The 22371-nt window shown below is 38.1% G+C and overlaps 1 protein-coding gene across 1 annotated transcript; it reads right to left on the bottom strand.

Moving 5' to 3' along the window:
- Positions 1 to 17782: 17782 nt before the first annotated feature.
- On the bottom strand, positions 17783 to 21467 carry LOC114261720 ((+)-neomenthol dehydrogenase). The gene is given in 6 exon segments (XM_028202027.2): positions 17783 to 18276; positions 18278 to 18291; positions 19440 to 19616; positions 20305 to 20379; positions 20816 to 21065; positions 21266 to 21467. Coding segments are annotated over 6 exon segments (900 nt in total). The 5' UTR covers positions 21295 to 21467; the 3' UTR covers positions 17783 to 17921.
- Positions 21468 to 22371: the final 904 nt, after the last annotated feature.

Raw genomic sequence — 22371 nt, 5'->3', positions numbered from 1 at the left:
GAATTGGTAGACTATATATGCATGCATGTATGTAATTGTTTGGAATTTGCATATTTGAGCTTGAACTACATGACTCATGTTGCAATTTGGTTGAAATCCATGTATTTGTCTACTTTTCCATCATATGGGATGAGAATGAAGGTTATGTGTCACATGCATGTACAATCCATGGGAGTAGAAGCTTTGAATGCATAAAATTGTTATATTGATAATGAGTTTGGTGGAAAATGAGCCATGCATGTGTTTGATTCATGAAATTGAGCTCCATGTTAATGTATTTCAGTATTGGTACCATGTTAGTACAAGTATATGTGAAATTGGAGCCATAATGTGCAAGAAAAGTGGTTAAAATGTCAAGTTTGAACTCAAGAGAGTGTTCTGGAAAACCCAGAATTTTTGACATCCGCTCGAGCGGGGAAGTACCGCTCTAGCGGGGAATACGTGCTCCCAGTACTTTTTGCAGACTTGGTGTCCGCTCGAGCAGGATATTTCACACTCGAGCGGGGAGCTTTTGTACACAGGCCTTCCGCTCGAGCGCCCTAATTCACGCTCGAGCGTATTTTTGATGCAACCAGTACTTTTGCAGGCCTTAAGGGTCCGCTCGAGCGGGGACCCTATTTTTTGAAATTTTGTTTACACGTTCTGTGTTTCGTTTTCCGTCCTCTTTCACTTCTAATCACTCTTAGGCATACTTTGAGCATTGTAATTGAATTAAAGAGATAAGAATGAAGCCTAAAGAGGAAAATATGAATTAAAGAACGGATTAAATTAATTGTGACTCATATGTGTTATGTGATGTGTAGGGTCAAAACCCCGGGCAAATCCACAAGCTGATCACTGTGAGTAATATCTGAAATATGTTATTGTCCAATTGCTTACTTCTACGTAAGTTTTGTAAAGTTCATTAATGTTGAATGGTGGACAAAGTTTGATATGACAAGTTTGAAAGGCTTAAATGCCAATTTGAAATGAAAGTCTTAAAGGCTTAAATGCCAGTTTGATATGACAAGTCTGAAAGGCTTAAATGCCAGTTTGAAATGAAAGTCTGAAAGGCTTAAATACTAGTTTGATATGACAAGTTTGAAAGGCTTAAATGCCAGTTTGATATGACAAGTTTGGAAGGGCCGAAAGGCTAGTCTAATACGAAAGTTTGATAAGGCCAAAAGGCCAGTCTGATATGAATGTTCGAAAAGGCCAAAGGCCAGTTTGACATGAATGAATTGGGCCCAAGGCCGTCTGATGTATAATGTTCCAATGTAATTTCTTTATTTGACATCATTCACTGGACTTTCGCTCACGCTCATTCATGTATTTGTAGGTGAGCCAAGAGAGGTCCAGACCCAGACCCAGTGAAGTCTGTATGGAACAACCGAGTTTTGGAAAGTCAGCATATGTGTCTCACGCATGAGACTCACCCTCGCCTTTTGCCATTTTGTTCTAAGTTGTTACGTTGGCGAAGTATTTGAATATGTCTGTATATAGTTTTCATGGGTTGACTTAGTTTTGGATGATCCTGTCTGTACAGAACTTTATGGTATTGTGTATCTATTGTGAGTTATTAATGTATATGTGTATGGTTTGTTTTAATGTGCCATGTAAGCACAGCTCTAAGGACAAAGTTTTAAATAACTTCCGTTTGGCCCCCACTAACTCTGTTAAAATACGTTGTTTCAGTTTGAGGCCGTAGGTAATCTTATGATTACTGGTCGGTTATGTCCTTAACCCACGGGGGCGGGTTCGGGTCATGACATCGGTGGTCAAGTTTGGACGTGAAGATCAAAGCTGAGAATTCTAGAAATTTGATCCACGCTCGAGTGGGGGACTTCACGCTCGAGCGAGCATTCTGAGTACGTGTACTTCCGCTCGAGCAACATAAGTCGCGCTCGAGCATGAAATGCACATACCCAGCAATTCATATGTTTTGCAGTCTGCTCGAGCGAGGGAAGTCACGCTCAAGCGAGGATTTGAGTCTCACGCTCGAGCGGGGATTGAGCGTCCGTCGAGCATGAAAATCATGCAACCTGTATTTTTGTCTACGTTTGTAGTCTGCTCGAGTGAGGAAAGCCACTCTCGAGCGAACCTTCACATTCTGCATGACCACTTGAGCAAGAAAAGCCACGCTCGAGCGTGGACCCTGTTTTCAGCAAATTTTGGAAAATGTTTTCAAGTGCATTTTTACATCCTCATTCCATCCTAGGCATTCGTAGGCCATGATTAAGACTCCACAATGAGGTTGAAGACTAGAAACACGCCCAGAACAAGTAAAGCAAGTTATGAATAATTCGAACGTGTATTTCAAGTGTGTATTTGTATGTATGTTCGTGTAGGTCGCGTGCCTCGAACCATTTGATTAATCTGCTCTATTTGTCTGCACCCGAAGCCAACTGTGAGTAATAACTTTGTAAAGCTATGTTCAATTATAAGTATTTTTTGAATGATATAAGATGATCTGTTTTCTGAAATAACATTTTCTGTATAAATGATTGGTCGTCCAATGTGTCTGAAATGTATGCGTGGCATTCTTAGTTTCAAATGATATCTGTTATCTGTTATGTTACGTCTCAATTATGGGTCAACTGTATGTCTCATGAGGCAACTGTTATGGATCCTTACGTCCCATTTATGGGCCAACTGTATGTCCCATGAGCCAACTGTACCATCTCCGTGCACGTGAGTCAACCGTATGCCTTTATGGCCGCCCCTTTATGGGTCAACTGTATGCCTTTATGGCCGTCTCTTTATGGCCCAACTATCTCTGTTAGGGCTAATGAATGTACCACGTACGATTAACTACAAATTTTGATTATGAATATGATTTTGAATCTATATCTGTTATGAACTATGACTTCTGAACAGGTTTATGAAGCCATTTCTGACAACTACTGAATACCGTTTTCTGTAACTATTATGGACAACATTCATTAAACCCTTTACTCTGTTATTGTTCACTGGGCTTTCGCTCACTATTTATTTATATGTATATAGGTGAGCAAGCGCGTGACTAGGCCTGAGATGCCGCCTGGCGAGTTTTGGTGTCAACCAGCTATCATGCCTCCCGTGGAGGTTCCCTTTTGTGATCTGTTGAGTTTTGTGTCCTTGGGACTTTTGTACTTCCAAAATGTTTATGTCTGGTCTGAACATGCTTGAAATCTTGTGTATGTGGCTTGGGTGATGTAAGGTTACTATACCATTCGACGCAATATCTGTATATATGCATATATGTATATGAAAAGTTTTAATTTCCTGTCCCATATATGTCTGCACAATGCTATGGACTATGTAAGTTTGTTTATTTGCTTCCGCAGCCCCTAACTATATGTTAATCTGTTCAGAGGCCTTCGGTAATCCAAGGATTACTGGCCGGTTACGATACTAAACCTATAGGGGCGGGTTTGGGTCGTGACAGAGTGGTATTAGAGCACGTGTTTTACCTCACACACAAGTCCATAAGAGCTTAGGATGTCCTAGTAAGAAGTAGGGGCATTCCATCTGCATTCCTAAGTGTGTTTGTTTAAAAGTGAAAGCGTAAATTCACTTATGATCATGTGTTATGAGATCAGAGAAATTGAATAAAGTGATAAGGATTATTTGCCTATGTTTATAATGACCTGTTTACTTATAACAAATGGACAATGTGAGAAGTGATGATACAGCAGGGTCCTCGGAGGCCCGGATGAGTAGAATAGAACAAATGCTTACAGCCCTAACTGAGGTAGTAATGCAACAACAGAGACAACACCCTCTACCTCCTCCACCTCCGCCGGCACCAGTGGAACTGAGCAACAGTGACATAATTAATCTGACTCAAAAGTTTATGAAGATGAAACCGCCAACCTTCCTTGGCGGAATTGAACCGTTAAAGGCTGAAACATGGTTGTTGGAAATGGAGAAATTGTTTGAGGTATTTCCCTGTTTTGAAACTCAGAAAGTCCTTCTGGCCACCTACACGCTGAAGGATGAAGCTCGGAGGTGGTGGTTGTTGGTTCGAAACAATGACGAAAATATGAAATGGGCTCAATTTAATATAATTTTCTATGATAAGTACTTTCGCCAGTGCTTTCGGGACCGAAAGGTTTCAGAATTTCTAGAACTCAAACAAGGCAGGATGTCCGTAGCGGAGTACGAGGCTAAATTTACTGAGCTAGCCAGATTTGCTCCTTACATGGTCGACACAAACTATAAGAAGGCCCGCAAATTTGAGGGCAAACTAGATTTAGATATACTGGATCGGGTGGGAGTTCTTAACCTACCCACGTATGTGAATGCATTGGATAGGGCACAATGGCGGAAGCCATTTTGGCAGCAAAGAAACAAACTTTTGTTCCACGAACTGATTAGATGGGGAAAAGGTCCGGAAACAGTTTCAAAAGGGGCCGTTCATTTACTGGGAATACGAAACAAAATACAGGATCATCTAGCAGCTCAAGTCAAAGTGGTGGATCAACGCCTAATTGTGCTCAGTGTGGGAGGAGACACAGAGGGGTTTGCCATCGAGTATCTGGCGTATGTTTCTGGTGTGGCAAGACGGATCACATGATAAAGGATTGTCCAATCGGGTCCGAAAGTGTCAATCGTCCTGTAGCAAGTTCGGCAGGATCTGCTTCTGGATCAAAAGCAAATGTTAGGGCTAATACTGGGAAAGAACCTCTGAAGCAAGGTCGAGTGTTTGCTTTAGTGCCTGGTGACGTACAAAACACCGAAACTGTGGTGTCAAGTTGTGGACACCCCATTTTTGACCGACCTTGAGACTAAGACGTCACCAGTTGAGCGCTTGGTGATGTTGCATAATGTGCTTGTTCAGAAGTTTTAGAGTTGCGGCCGTGAGCCCTGCCTCCGGACTTCCCAACCTTCTTCTGTGCCTTGTCTCGGTTTGCGAACCAGACTCGGTTTTCTCTGTTTCTTTTCCTGAGGGAAGGGAGAGGTCCCGTAGACCGTCTCTCAATGTCCGTAGGCTACATTTGGTGGCCGTAGGCCATTTTTCCCATTTCGGAGTCCGGTTCCCGGTTTTCGGGACCGTTGGCCGTGTGCCTCGGTTCGGGACCGCTTAACCATCTCCTATTGCTCTGATTTTTGGCATACTTCCTATTTCATCCCTTTTAAGGGACACTGGGGTTTGAGAAACCCACTTCGTGGCCGAACGCCATTTTCGATGCTTAACAGCCCATTTTCGGGACCCCGAACTGCGTGTTTTGGTCCCCGAGCATTCGTTTTGCAACGGTTTTCGTTCATTTTTGGCAGGTACCTCTGTTTTATCACTGGAAAGGTCACTGAAGGGTGGGAGGCCAGCAATTGTTGCAGCAACCAGTTATTTCTCCTCCGGAGCCTCCCGGCGCCCATTTTTTCCAACTTCCGGGCTAATGTTGAACACCCTAGGGTTAGTGTTGCCAACTTTGAACCACATATCTGTGATCTACACACCTGGGAGGCCCCTAAAAGTTGGTGGCCGGCCATTAAGGTTACCTGACCCTTTTGACCTCTTTCTTCCGGGCTAATGTTGAACCCCTTGGACCCTTTTTCTTGAACTTTGAACCACATATCTGTGATCTACACACCTGGGAGGCCCCTAAAAGTTCATGGCCGGCCAGTAATTCAAATTGACCCTTTTGAACCCCTCTTTCCGAGCTAAAGTTGAACCCCTTGGACCCACTTTCTTGGACTTTTAACCACATGGTTGTGTTGTACACACATAGGAGTACCTCCCCAGTTGCTGGCCGGCCAGAAAATATGATTGAACCTTTTGACCCCTAGCCGGCCGGCTAGGGGGTGTGGCCGGCCGGCCACCTCCAACAAAAGTGAGAGGCCGGCCGTGTTCCTCGCACTGTGCACTTTACAGCTGTGGGGCAATATCCCCCAGACAAGATATTTATCCGGGGGATATTTTGTGGGGGAATTTTGCTCTCCTTTTCCCCTACCTTTACACCCCCTTTTGAACCCTTTTAAACAGCTGGTGGCTTCACTTACAAGGGTTAGAAAAATTCTCCTTCCAGCCTCCATACACAACTCCATCTCCATCCTTCTCAATTCCTTGAAAAACCCTAAGTCCCTAACCATCATTCCTTCTACACCACCAAGCTCTACCACCACCACCTCATTTCCAGCAACAAGGAAGGTTTTTCAAAGGTCAAAGAAGCTGCAAATTCATCCAAGAAGCAACAAAAGTTTGAGTCTTCAAGGGTAAGTAATGCTTTTACCCTTTTGACCCTTTTTCTTGATCTATTTGTAAGCCCCACTTGCTTTTTGTTTCAAGCTCTGTCCCTAACTGAAAAGGGCCCTCTTTTGAGCTCATCTTCACTTTTCATTAAGGGCTCAACCCTGTTTGAGCCCTCCATGACACACTTGCTTCATTGATCCTCTTGTATGTCATAATTTTGCATGCTATTTTTGACCCATGAGCAATCTGTTTTCGAGCATGTTGTAAACTGATATTAGGCTTATTTTGAGCCCCTCTTCAACATTGAAGAAGGGCTCAATACCATTTGGGGTTTCCATGTTGTACCTACCTTTATACTCCTCTTTTCTTCCCCATTCTTGCATGTTTAGTTAGCCTACTATGCTTTTGTTTTTGGCCATTTTACAGTTCTGAAAAAGTTCTTATTTTGGTCCATAATTCATGTTTCATTTAGGTCCTTTCATGGTTTGGGGCTTCCATAGGTCACTTCATGTTATATCCCTCTTTTATTCCCCATTCTTGCATGTTTAGTTAGCCTACCATGCTTTTGTTTTTGGCCATTTTACAGTTCTAGAAAAGTGCTTATTTTGGTCCATTCTACATGTTTTATTAAGGGTCTTTGGCTGTTTGGTGATTATTTTGTATACCTCATGTTATAGCCACTTTTGAGCCTTATTTTGCATCACATTTCTATCATGTTTGTATACTGATTTTGAGGCTGCCATATACTGTAAATATTCATATTTTTGGTCCCTCTTCAGTGTTGTAGAAGGAAATTTTTCAGTTTGGGTTTTTCTTATATCACTTGCTTCATTACCCCTCTCTTGGCCTCTATTCTTGTATGCTATTTTTGCCATACCTATGCTTGCTGTTTGGCCATGTTTATAACTATGAAAGTACCTTTTTTGGGACTGTCTAGCTTCTGTCTTTGCATTGCATGTCCATATTGTGCATGTTTGGCATAGCTATAAGTCATTTCGGGTGCCTAAATTCGCATTTCGGGACAATTCCTTGCATTTCATGTCATTTCGCCTCATTTCGGGACTGTTTTCCCCCATATTTTACTGCTGAAATTCCATTAGAATGATTGCATGTCATTTTCATGTCATTTCATCACATTCTATCATTGCCTCGGTTTGCGTGCCAGTGTGCACGCATTTCGAGGCACCCCATTTTTACCCGCCGGCATCCTATGTGAGTGTGGCTGAGGCTCACTCATGTTGGTATAAGCCCATTTTGTCATTTCCATGTCATTTCATCATATTTTATCATCGCCTCGGTTTGCGTGCCCGTGTGCACGCATTTCGAGGCACTCCATTTTTATCCGCCGGCATCCTATGTGAGTGTGGCTGAGGCTCACTCATGTTGGTATAAGCCCATTTGTCATTTCCATGTCATTTCATCATATTTTGTCATCGCCTCGGTTTGCGTGCCTGTGTGCACGCATTTCGAGGCACTCCATTTTTACCCGCCGGCATCCTATGTGAGTGTGGCTAAGGCTCACTCATGTTGGTATAAAGCCATTTGTCATTTCCATGTCATTTCATCACATTCTGCCATTGCCTCGGTTTGCGTGCCCGTGTGCACGCATTTCGAGACACCTCATTTTCATAGCATTTTACCATTGCCTCGGTTTGCGTGCCCGTGTGCACGCATTTCGAGGCACCTCATTTTCATAGCATTTTACCATTGCCTCGGTTTGCGTGCCCGTGTGCACGTATTTTGAGGCACCTCATTTTCATAGCATTTTACCATTGCCTCGGTTTGCGTGCCCGTGTGCACGCATTTCGAGGCACCTCATTTTCATAGCATTTTACCATTGCCTCGGTTTGCGTGCCCGTGTGCACGCATTTTGAGGCACCTCATTTTCATAGCATTTTACCATTGCCTCGGTTTGCGTGCCCGTGTGCACGTATTTCGAGGCACCTCATTTCATCATATTTTGCCATTTTCTCGGTTTGCGTGCCCGTGTGCACGCATTTCGAGGCATCTCATTTTCACATCATAGTGCACATTAGATTGTATCTTAGATAGCTTTCTGCCATTTTCTCGGTTTGCGCGCCCGTGTGCATGCATTTTGAGGCATTTCATTTCCATAGCATTGAGCATGTTAGGGTTTTATCTTAGTTGCATTTCATGCATATCATGCATATTGCATCGTGTTCGGAATAGGAGTTAGCCCGGGCACGGGAAACGAGGTACATTTCGTACTCCGAGTGACGGAATGTGTCTCGGTTCCCCCAGTCACCGACACTCCGGATTATCCATGATGGAGTTAGGTTTTAGCTGTAGCTTCATGTGCATTCATCCTATATTGAGTTGTGCATTTCGACTCCTCGGCCATCATGCCTCGGTATGCGTGATTGGTGGCACGAGGATCGAGACATGCATATATCTGTGCAAATACATTGCTATGCCCCTTTCTTGCTCTCTGTTGCAGCAAAACGAAGAATTAGCAACCTTTTGGGGCTTGGCACGCATTTCAAGAACAGGTGTAAACAGAGGCTAATCGGGGCATTCCGGTGGATTTCCGCGCAAGACAATCCGGACATGCATCATCCATCAGAAGCAAGGCAGTCCCTGGCTTGCACGCCAGTTTTATTTGCTTTCTTAGTTAATTTGTTAATTAATTAGGATTCTGTAATATTTTGGACTGTAACATTCTTTTATTCGGGACTGTAATATTGGGACTGTATATTTATTCGGATCCTCTGCGCGAGGGCACAACTGTAATAAGTGTGCGTGAGTGTGATGTATGTCTTCCAACCCCACGTCTTTCTCCCTTTTATTTATCCGCTTATGATGGTTAGATTAGGGCATATTTAAATTAGCATACAGTATGACAGCATGTTTGCATTCATTCATCTGTATTACATGCACCGGGCTCGGCGCATCATACTAACTGCATTGTACTTTCAATTTCAAAGTTGAATACATGATAGTTGTAACATTTCATATGCCATCTTAGAACAGCCGAGCCTGCTATAATGCATTTTGCATGTGTTGCATTAGGCATTTCTGTATAGTTAGGATCATACATAATTTCTAATGAATTTCTATTTTGGCTTGGAGTACTCGGTGAGTTTTATGCTTTAGCATCCTTGCATGCGTGTGAGTGCTGCCATGAATAGCATGCTTACCATGAGGCTATGTGCTTATCTGATATAACTGCCTGAATGCCTGTGGGTGAAGGTTGGGTTATCTGAATTGGAATAAATCATCAAGTGTTTCAAGCTTACCTGCGGGTAGCAAACCATTTTCAAAAACAAGCATGAAATGTTTTGTTCCAAATCAGGCGATCTAGTCTATACTTGTATGCTGTGAGCATCACATAGTAACCTAGGCTAATAACCGGAATAAGAACTCACAATGTTTTCCAAAAATTGATATCATGGTTAGTAGAGGCCGGTCTATGACCGGGCGAGCGGGGGTGCTCACGAAGTGACCTTCCCCAATCGTACCCAAGTTCCCGAGCCGAGGCAACTTTGGTGATGACGGACACGTGGCCTTTTGGCACCGAGTCGGGGTTTCCTAAATTTCCCAAAATAAAATATTTAGGTGGCGACTCTGTATCTGGCAAAGCAATCCATGTTTGGCACTACTTTTTTCAAAAATCTGTTTCTCAAAACAATTTTCCGGACTTGGACTCTTTGGTTCAGATTAGGAACCGTGACATTTTAAGAGTCCGAGCTGTAGTGACCCCAAATGAACAGAACGGGAGCTAACCCTCCCGGGGCGTTCGGGGGACGTCTACACAGGTATACTTCCTATATGTTCTCAAAATGCATGTGTATTGATCAATTCCGGTTGTACACATTCCTTCGTATTGCATGCTTTCTCTTGAAAATTAACTAGACCACTAGAACTTATGACATATGTGTTATCTGTTTCTACACCGTCTGGGGGTTCTATGTTATGTACTTATGTCTATCCAGCATGCGTCGTTATGGTTGGTGATATGACATTGTATGTTGATTTGTTGCCCTTGAACATTGATATTTTTTATTTTATTCTGGGTATGGACTGACTGACTAAATATTGTACTACTATTGACTATGCAAGTAAATCTGTTGCATTTAGACCTCCGGGTATGCCTGAATTTATTTTTACTGGAAATGGGGTAATTCCTCTCCCGTACCTGATTTCTGCCATGAAAGTTGTTAAATTGCTTAGGAATGAATGTAGGGGTTACATGTGCTGTGTTTTGACTGAGACCTCTGATAAGACCAATATGGAAACTATCCCTGTTGCTTGTGAATTTTCCAATGTGTTTCCGGATGGCTTGCCTGGAGAATTAGTTGATAGGGAGATTGAGTTCACTATAGAAGTAGCGCCGAGAACACAACCTATTTCTAAGACCCCTTACAGAATGTCAACCTCAAAACTGAAAGAATTGAAAACCCAATTACAAGAACTGTTAGACAAGAAATTCATCCGCCCGAGCACTTCACCTTGGGGTGCTCCAGCCTATTTGTCAAAAAGAAAGACGAATCTTTGAGATTATGTATAGACTACCGGGAATTAAACAAGGTAACCATCAAGAATAAATACCCTTTGCCCTGAATAGATGACTTGTTTGATCAACTTCAGGGAGCCCAAGTGTTTTCCAAGATTGACCTTAAATCCAGGTATCACCAGTTAAAAGTTAAAGCAGAAGATGTGGAGAAAACTGCATTCAGAGCTAGATACGGACACTATGAATTTTTAGTCATGCCATTTGGGGTAACAAATGCACCAGCAGCTTTTATGGATCTAATGAACAGAGTTTTCAAACAATACCTTGATGAATTTATTGTTGTGTTTATTGACGATATTTTGATTTATTCTAAAGACAGGGAAGAACATGAGAATCATCTGAGAATTACCTTGCAGATTCTGAGAGAGAAGAAACTATATGCCAACTGTCCAAATGTGAATTCTAACTTGACAGTGTGGCATTTTTGGGACACGTGATCAACAAAGATGGTATTTCGGTTGACCCTCAGAAAATTGAAGCTATTGTGAACTGGCTTAAACCGACGAATGTGACCGAGGTTAGAAGTTTTCTGGGACTTGCAGATTACTATAAGAGATTTGTAAAAGACTTTTCGAAACTTAGCATTCCATTGACTCAGTTAACTCAAAAAAATGTGCCGTTTGATTGGAACAAACAAAGAGAGTCGGCTTTTCAAGAATTGAAGACCAGATTAGTGACTGCACCGATTTTGACTCTGCCCAATGGTACTGATGGATTTCAGATCTACAGTGATGCGTCCTATAAAGGTTTGGGTTGTGTGTTAATGCAAAATGGGAAAGTAATTGCATATGCCTCTCGGCAACTCCGTCCACATGAAAAGAATTACCCAACACATGATCTTGAATTGGCAACTGTAGTGTTTGCATTGAAAATTTGGTGACATTATCTATATGGAGCTACATGTGAAGTGTATACTGATCATAGAAGCCTCAAATATTTCTTTACCCAAAAGGAGTTGAACATGAGATAGAGGAGATGGTTGGAACTAATTAAAGATTATGACTTGCAGATTTTGTATCATCCAGGGAAAACTAATACTGTGGCGGATGCCTTGAGCTGAAAATCAGTGGGGAATCTGTTATGTTTGCTTACTAGCCAGAAAGAATTGTTATATGACTTGGAAAAGAACGAGATTGAAATGGTGATACGTGAACAGAGCGGAATACTAGCCACTATTTCTGCTCAACCTGCAATCGTTGAAGAGATCAAAGAGAAGCAACTTGAAGATGAATACTTGAAAAAGGTTGTGGAAGAACTTGATTCAAAACCAAGGCCAGGGTTTGTGTTTGAGAATAATGTGCTGAGATTTCAGAATCATCTTTGTGTGCCTAATTGTTATGATTTGAGAAAACGTGTTATGTCTGAAGCCCACAATGCTAAATTTGTTATGCATCCAGGGAATACAAAGTTGTACCATAACTTGAAACAGAACTTCTGGTGGCCAGGAATGAAAAAGTATATTGCAGATTTTGTGGCTAGGTGTTTACATTGCCAACAGGTTAAAGCCGAACATCAACGGCCCGCTGGTTTGTTACAGTCGCTCCCAATACCGGAATGGAAATGGGAGCACATAACCATGGATTTCATTGTGGGATTGCCTCGCTTTTCCCAAGGTATGGATTCTATTTGGGTCATTGTAGATCGTTTAACTAAGTCTGCTCATTTCCTACCTGTTAAATCTATTTACAATGCCGACAAATTGGCCAATATTTATATGAATGAAATTGTGAGATTGCATGGGGTGCCAGTATCTATTGTGTCTGACAGAGACTCGAAGTTCACATCAAGATTTTGGCAGAGCTTGCAATAGGCTTTAGGGACAGAACTGAGGTTAAGTAGCGCCTATCACCCACAGACAGATGGTCAAATTGAACGAACTAATCAAACCTTGGAAGATATGCTCAGAATGTGTGTGTTACATTTCCAAGGAAACTGGGAGACCTACTTGCCATTGGCTAAGTTTGTGTATAACAACAGTTACCATTTAATCATCGGGATGGCTCCTTATGAAGCTTTGTATGGTAGGAAATGCCGATCTCCGATTTGCTGGGCCGAAGTAGGTGACAGACCGTTGTTGGGACCAAAACTCATACAAGAAATCACTGAAAATCTTAAGCTGATTCAACAGAGACTGAAAACCACACAGAGCCGACAAAAGAGTTATGTTGATGTCCAAAGAAGAGATAGGGAATACGAAGTTGGGAATCATGTGTTTATCAAATTGACCCCAATGAAAGGGCAAACTTGATTTGGTGTCAAGGGTAAGTTAGCGCCAAGATATGTTGGACCAAATGAAGTTCTGGAGAAAATCAACCCAGTAACATATCGGGTGGCCTTACCACCGGTTATGGAGCATATGAATAATGTCTTTCATGTCTCTATGCTTCGGAATTATCTGAGGGATCCATTACATGTGATTGAGTCAACTCATGTACTCCAAAAGGATGATCATACTTACGAGGAGAGGCCTATTCAAATTGTGAACCGCAGGATTAAAAGACTAAGAAACAAAGAAATCCCGTTAGTGAAGGTGGATTGGCAGAATCATGGAGGAACTTATGCAACCTGGGAAACAGAAGAAGACATGATGAAGAGATATCCGGATTTGTTTCCATTGGACCCAATGTTCTTCCAGAACGAAGGTAATTCGAGTTTAGAGAACCAAACTCTTTTAAAGGGGGAAGACTGTAAAAACCCCGATCCCTGTGTAACGTTAATCCATACTTAATTATGCCTAATCCGTAATTAAGGAGGAATTCTAAATTTATTTGCATGTGTGCTTTGCGTTATAGTGTTTATATCTATTTAGCATAGAAAGACCTGTTCATGTTTTAGTTTTGGTTTGTGAATTGAAGGCCTTATCGGCATCCAATTCAGAAATTGACTTGATATATGTGCTATGTGGAATTTATAGAATTTTATGGAAGGTTTAATTGAAATTCGATTTGGAACGATTAAATTAGGTTAAATTTATGCCATTTGATTAGTCTTGTTACCTATCACTTAGTGAGCCTTTTTAACCCTACTAGCTCATCTTTTTGCATTCATTATACACATTTGAGCCCCCTTAAGGAAGAAAAACATGAGAGAGAGAGAGAGAGAGAGAGAGAGAGAGAGAAAGAGACAGAGAGACAGAGACAGAGACAGAGAGAGAAAGGAAGAAAGAATTGAGTTCAACCCAAGTGATTTGCAAGAGAATTGAAGGCTGCTAAGGAGAATTAGCTTGATCACTCAAGAATTAGACTACTTGAAAGTCAATTGGGAAGTTTAGGTGAGAATTCAAAATTTTGATGATATAATTAAGTTAGCTAACTCATGAGATCAAAAGAAAATCCATATTAGGAGAAGGATTGAGCTTGAATAGGTGAATTCCATACATGCATACATATATCATAGCATATCGAGTTGAACTTCATAAAATTCTCACATGCATGTTTATATTATGGTTGTAAATTAGGAATTCACCATGTTTTCCATCAATTTATCAAGTTTGATCATGCTTTAAAGTGAGAAAGCACAAGGGAGTTCATGCATGTCTAGTTCATGGATCATTCTTGAGTTTCAAGTTGAATTTTTGTACAATTGGCAAGCCATTGAGCCATGATTTCTTGAATTGATCTTTAATTTATGTTGTTCCAAGGGTCTTCATGTATTTTCTCAAGTTTTGGCCCAGAAAAATGAGGTTTGATGTCTCGGAGGTCGAGTTTGGACTTGAAGAACAAAGTTGGGAATTCCAGAAATTTGATCCACGCTCGAGCAGGGGACTTCACGCTCGAGCGAGCACTCTGAGTACGTGTACTTCCGCTCGAGCAACGTAAGTCGCGCTCGAGTGTGAAATGCACATACCCAGCAGTTCATATGTTTCGCAGTCTGCTCGAGCGAGGGAAGTCACGCTCAAGCGAGGATTTGAGTCTCACGCTCGAGCGGGGATTGAGCGTCCGTCGAGCGTGAAAATCATGCAACCAGTGCTTTTGTCTACGTTTGCAGTCCGCTCGAGCGAGGAAAGCCACGCTCGAGCGAACCTTCACATTCTACATGTCTGCTCGAGCGAGAAAAGCCACGCTCGAGCGTGGACCCTGTTTTCAGCAAATTTTGAAAAATGTTTTCAAGTGTATTTTTACATCCTCATTCCATCCTAGGCATTCCTAGGCCATGATTAAGACTCCACAATGAGGTTGTAGACTAGAAACACGTCCAGAACAAATAAAGCAAGTTATGAATAATTCGAACGTGTATTTCAAGTGTGTATTTGTATGTATGTTCGTGTAGGTCGCGTGCCTCGAACCATTTGATTAATCTGCTCTGTTTGTCTGCACCCGAAGCCAACTGTGAGTAATAACTTTGTAAAGCTATGTTCAATTATAAGTATTTTCTGAATGATATAAGATGATTTGTTTTTTGAAATAACATTTTCTGTATGAATGATTGGTCGTCCAATGTGTCTGAAATGTATTTGTGGCATTCTTAGTTTCAAATGATATCTGTTATCTGTTCTGTTACGTCCTAATTATGGGTCAACTGTATGTCTCATGAGCCAACTGTTATGGATCCTTATATCCCATTTATGGGCCAACTGTACGTCTCATGAGCCAACTGTACCATCTCCGTGCACGTGAGTCAACTGTATGCCTTTATGGTCGTCTCTTTGTAGGCCGACTGTCTCTGCTAGGGCTAATGAATGTACCACGTACGATTAACTACAAATTTTGATTATGAATATGATTCTGAATCTATATCTGTTATGAACTATGACTTCTGAACAGGTTTATGAAGCCATTTCTGACAACTACTGAATAGCGTTTTATGTAACTATTACGGACAACATTCATTAAACCCTTTACTCTGTTATTGTTCACTGGGCTTCCGCTCACTATTTATTTATATGTATGTAGGTGAGCAAGCGCGTGACCAGGCCTGAGATGCCGCCTGGCGAGTTTTGGTTTCAGCCAGCTATCATGCCTCCCGTGGAGGTTCCCTTTTGTGATCTGTTGAGTTTTGTGTCCTTGGGATTTTTGTACTTCCAAAATGTTTATGTCTGGTCTGAACACGCTTGAAATCTTGTGTATGTGGCTTGGGTGATGTAAGGTTACTGTACCATTCGACGCCACATCTGTATATATGCATATATGTATATGAAAAGTTTTAATTTCCTGTCCCATATATGTCTGCACAGCTCTATGGACTTTGTAAGTTTGTTTATTTGCTTCTGCAGCCCCTAGCTATATGTTAATCTGTTCAGAGGCCTTTGGTAATCCAAGAATTACTGGCCGGTTACGATGCTAAACCTATAGGGGCGGGTTTGGGTCATGACACTCACCCACTACCACAGTGTGCGTTGTGTCTTGTTTTTTTTTTTTTTTTTTCATTTCCACCTCTCTAATGGTGGATTTAGAGCTCTAAAACATTACTGGTATAAAAGTGATGCCTAACTACCAAGTTTATGTCTTTTTGCAATCCTAGATCCCCTTAATTCTTGATTAGCCTATAACAATATTATTATTATTATCATCATCATCATCATCATCATCATCATCATCATCATCAATAAATAAACATAATTTGCTTTCTTCAAATTGATATTATTATTATTTTTTATCAATAAATAAACTGATATTGTTTTCTTCATATTGAGTTAAGATCATGGTGTTAAAATTTGATATAAAATTTGCAATGAAAAAATAATAATAAATTCAATCAGTTTCTCGACTTCAATCTACGTATTTTGTGATATCGTTACAATAATATAAAAACAAGTCTTAATTTTTTTTTTGGAGGGGAAAAACAATTCTTATTTAGTATACAATATTTTAAAATTAAGAAACATTTATCTCTTGTACAGATCATTTATCAATATACTATGGCTATAGGTTACTACAACCTTTGAGAATTACTGTGTTTGTACGAGTGATCCACAAATGTAAATTTGCCTATATTCAAATGTGCTAAACCAAAACACATAGATAAATAGAACCAACCAAAATAATTATATTTTGTCATGTATCTCAATCAGATCAAGTCAACCACACATAAAAAAGTATAAATAAAAAAATTAAAAAATTTAATCCTTTAAATTGCCTGAGAAATTATAAAAACATGTTCATTTAGACCATCTTTGAACCTTGAATTTATGGATGAAAAAGGAAAGAGAAAAAAAGAAGTTTGTACTTCATTTCCTTTTTCTTCTCTTTTTCCCTTTTTTTTTTTTTTTCCTCCACAAATACAAATTCCAAATACAACCTTAATTTCCAAACAAAATCACATCAAAATGATAAATCTAGGTATACAAGATCAACCATGCCAACCTAAATAAGCCAATCCCATATATCTAAAGAAGCTGTTTCATCTCATTTCAATCCCAACCGAAGCTAGAAAGAGAGCCATCAGAAAGTGAGTGTGTGTGTTTACTGTCACAAATTTGAGAATTATACCCCATTTTTGGTTCCAGAAAATTGAATCCACCTTTCAAAAAATTGATTTTTTTTGTTTTTAGTAATTTTTTTTTAAATATTTTACACTTTTTTTTTTTTTTTAGATACATCTAATCTAAATACACTTAAAGAGTATAATATTTGTGAAAATAATTTAAAATTTACCAAATACAAAAAATATAAAAAAACTAAAAATTCAATATATTTTCGTACTGTGTTTGGTGGAGCTTTTTTTTAAAATTAAAAGCTGATAATTAGAAAGTAGAAGCTAAAAGCACCCCACCACAGTTTTCAAATATTCAACTTTTTAAAGCTTATTTAAGCTATTTCTGTCTAATAAACTATAAGCAGAAGCTGCACCAAATAATCTGGCATAGACTCCCAAATCAAAATAAGCTATAATCACTCCCAAAAGCTTCAATGAATTTTTTAAATACTTTTATATAATTTTTATTTTTATTTATTTTATTTTTTTAAAGATTAAGTGGATCTAAAAATTAAAAAAATAATAATAGTGAAAATATTTTTAAAAATCATGAAAAATATAAAAATATGAATTGAAAACTTAGAAAATTGTTTTTGAAAATTCAAAACCATTGCACAAACTGTTAAAAATAAATAAATAAATAAATAAATAAAAAATAAAATATATAGTTTAATTGCCTCAAGTTGTTCATAAAATTACTTGCATAAATCACATTGGAATATTTTGGATAAAAAGTCACTCAAGATATATATATATATATATATATATCTATACTATACATATTACTTTCATCTTCATATGGAAGATTGAATTGAACAGTGCTCACTCAAAAGATGATGGTTCGTTGTGACTAAAGAAGAGGCCAGAAGGCCCATCTTTAGGCAACAGGGCAAGCTTCACAGGACATTCAGCACCTTGTTCTGTACTTAAAATGCCGGTATTGTGGTTTATATCAGTTTTAACAAAACCGGGGCAGACACAGTTGATGCAGAATGTGGGATACTTTTTGACTAGAATTCTTGTATATGCGTTCATGGCTGCTTTCGACAATGTATACGCAGAGAACATTGTAGGCCATCCTGTGGTTTCTAACGAATCTTCTTTGAAATCTTTTAGAAACTCATTCAGTACCTCATCTACTCTCTCTTCTGTAAGGGTTTCGGCATCATTCAACACTTTCATTGGGTATATTCTGAAACAATATATAGATATATGAGAAAAACTAAGGTCAACAACCATTGACAACATTGAATTTGCACATATGAAAATGAAAATACAACCCTCATATCCATGAGAAAGTTGATCCTAGAAGTCGTCCACATTATTAAAAAAAGTTATTTCGGAAAAGTAACCAAAAAGTGCACAAATAAAAAAATGTATGGACTATATTCTGGATGTTGCTCACATCATACTAATTTTTAATCTACATCACACACTTCATTTTCTGGGCACGTTATGAGATTGTTTTTTTGAGTGCAAAGCTTTTTCTATGAAACTAAATACGACATGCACACTGTATCCTTCTTGTATTATGCGTCATTTCTATTACAATAGTTTACCATCATTATCACTATGTAGATATTTATAGTCCTTATATTGCCGACTTCAGAAATTTTTGTCAGTACCTCTGTGGGTTTCATTTTATATCATAAATTCCACAAATCCTAACTTCTGCATGGACTTACCATGCTTTCCTAACAAATCACAACAATTATCAAGTTAAATTTTGTTTTTCCCCCTTTATTATCAGATTACAAATCTCCACTATGCTAACTCCCATCAATTTCATGATGAGACCATATAAAAAGTGAGTCTTTGCGAACAAGAGAGAAGGAAATTTTTTATTGATACCAAGCTTAGTTCCTAGCAATTCTCATTTTTTGCATAAAAATTAAACCCCAAAAACCAAAGGGTGGGAAGTCAAATTATTTGGGGGAACAACCTTAACAACAAACTATAAAGAAGACATTTTTAAAAGCCATTGTGAAATGCAATATATATATATATATAATATGGGGTTTAAACTTACTTTTCCTGTGGTGACAATTGTATTATAATTTTTAAAGAAACAAATATACATATATTTATGATAAATATATATATATATATATATATATATTTTTGTTTTCTCGGAGGGTTCAATTGTCACCACTGAACTGATCATTGAGTGGCGTCACCCATGTTTCTTGGCTAGACATAACTGCCCCGATCTAACAACAATACAACATTGATAATTACTTTTGGTAGCAGATAGTAAAATCTTCTGCCTTAAAATCAAAATCAACAACTATCGCAAATTTTATACTTATGAAAGAGGGGGGTGTTACTTCTGCTTTGTACCTTTAACTTCCCCATGCCAGAAGAGACATTTACAATCCTTGGTGAATCTGAGAGGTGGAGGAGGGGAATGAGTGCTTCAATCATCCTTTTTGCGCCATAGTAGTTTGTTTGCAAGCATTCTTCAGCCAACTCGTAGCTCTGAGTCATTACTTCTTTCCATTTGCTTAGCACTCCAGGCTGCACTAATGAGATCATTCAGTTATAGTCCTTGTGGTTGCTATTACCTACTACCTAAAAAACACCGACACTTTCAAGAAGGTGGCATGTCCACATCCAACACTTGTTAGATACTAACACTCATTGGACACTTTTGACACATATCGGACACACGTCCAAACATGTCCTATTAGTTATTAAATTTTTCTTACACTTAAACATGCTTCTGACACTTGGATTGAAGGACACACACATCCATCATTTAGACAAACATAAAATTCATTACAAGTTTGAACAAATTTGTTTACAATCTAATAAAAAATAGAAAAACCAATATAAATCCATACTTAGTAATCCTTCTTTCTTTAAAAAAATTTGTGTTATACTGTATATATTTATTAATTTTAAACGAAATTCTATATATGACTTATAATAAATATATTAACACGTCTCACCCAAATGTCATGTCTTGCATTTCTTAAAATTACCGTATTAGTGTGATGGGGATCATTTAATATTAATAGTGATATCCAAAGACAATTGAAAGATTAGGTATAGATCTTAACCTTTCCAAGAAAATAACATGCTACTTAACGAAATAAAAGGAAAAAAAAAAAAAAAAAAAAGGAATATTAGTGGACATTATCACACCAATTATTTATTAATTTACTCAAAGAGCAAAAGAAATGACTCATGCCTAAAGACTCACCCCAACATCAGCAACCTCTGATGACTTTAAAGCATCCAAATCTGTGTGGACGCCACCAATCCCAGCATTGTTCACCTTCAATAATTCAATCTTGTCCATTATTTAGTGGGCATTTGGACTATTGAGAAAAAACCCAATTTTTGCTAAAAAAAAAGGGCCAGAAAGTCACTTAACTATTTTTCAACAGCTAAAAATGTTAATTGTCAAATCAATTTTTTTCCAAAAAAAAAAGAAAAAAACTTTTTTTTTAGCAACTTTCCAAACACGTGAACTATTTTAGGTTCTAAAGAAGTCAAAAAATTGCTAAAAAAATGTCAATCCTGCTTTACAAAGAGAAGAGTCATAGATATCTCCAAGATATCAAATAATAACTGTGTATTGCTAAAGTATATCAGAATTTTACAATTGAGGAAAGCCTGTGGCTGTTAACTGAGATTGCCTAAAAAATATTAAAACTAAAAAATAATTTAATAAAAAAAAAAAAAATTGAGAATTGGGTTGTGAATCATACCAAGATATCAAGCCTTCCAAATTTAGACTTGATAAAATCAGCAAGGGTAGCAATACTAGATGGGTCTACAACATCAAGTTGAAAGAACACCACATGATCAGAGAGGCCATTATCCCTTTTGACTTTCTCAAGAGCTTCAATACCCTTCTTCTCATCTCTAGCTGTCAACACCACCATGACTCCCTTAGAAGCTAACTGCCTACATATTTCAAATCCTATTCCTTTATTTGCCCCTGTAACCACTGCATACCTACAGAGACAACAACACAAACACTTGGTGGGTGCGAAAGTTGCAGTTAGAGAGCAAAAAGCCTAAGAACTCAGAATAGTTACAATAAATTTACACAGAAACTCCATGTGTGGTTTAGATTTATACTTGTATTTAAAATGAATCTCAACCATTCAAATGCTAGCTGGAGATTTCAAATGCTACAAAAGAAGCAAAAGTACCTTTTTGTTGTAGAGATTGTTTCTGCCATTGCTGACAAGGTGGGATGTGGAAGAAGAATGTTGGTTTCAACCTTTGGTTCTTTTAATTCTAAACCAAGATAGCATTGCTACCTACCTTATTTATGGTGATAACTACTTTTTTAGTGTATATGCAAGTTAAGGCTTAAAATTAAGTGTAAATTACAGATACAGTTTGCTTAAATTACAGATACAGGTATAATTTATTTAAAAAATTATAAATATTTCATTGTCAGAATTTTTTACTTAATATAATTAATTGAAAAATTAAATTCTTAATTGCTCTCCCATACAATCATAAAATTACTTAAATTATTAATTGAAATAAATTTTTAACATTATTAAAAATTATTAATTGACCTGATAGTTTATTGATAAAATAAGTCTTTTGTTATAAAATTAAAAATTTCAAGGGCGAAATATAATTTTCAAAATAACCATAGGTAAATTGTATTTTAAATAAATTTTAAGAAGTGTATCTATAATTTATTTTAAAATTAATAGTATATGACATTAACCTCCCTTGAGTCTCAAAACAAATGCACTAAACTCCATAAGTTTAATATAATTATATTGTGCCTTTTAAAAAATTTAATTTATATAACACTTTATTCAATTTTCATCAATCATTTGTTAATCATATTAATAAAAAATATATACTTTCATCTCTTTTATATTACCATTGATTATCATGTGTTTACATACTATCTACATTATTTCAATCATTTTAATCTTACTAAAAGAGAAATTTGTGCAATTATATATGTACTTGTGAGTCATGTTTTATTTTTTTAAACCTCAAAGGTAGGCAATGTAATTTACCCTTGAATTTGATCTTTGCCGTGTTTTTTGAAATTAATTACGTCCTATTATCATGTTTGGTACGTTTTAAAATTGTGTTGGTGTGATTCATTGTGGTGGCTTATCAGATTGAGAATTTTTTTTATCGCCAACCCACTCATCCACAAAAGTGGCCGGTGATGTGAATATTTTAACGGTGTCAAATAAATAGATTGAGCGGGTTAAATAGATTAAAATAAAAATAATAGGGATGAACATAAAAAATAAAAAATAAAAAAACAAATAAG

The sequence above is a fragment of the Camellia sinensis genome, chromosome 5 (genome assembly GCF_055761805.1).
Source record: "Camellia sinensis isolate YWXY chromosome 5, ASM5576180v1, whole genome shotgun sequence".
Lineage (NCBI taxonomy): Eukaryota > Viridiplantae > Streptophyta > Magnoliopsida > Ericales > Theaceae > Camellia > Camellia sinensis.
The sequence above is the reverse complement of the archived record's forward strand: the minus strand, read 5'-3'. Positions and strand labels throughout refer to the sequence as shown.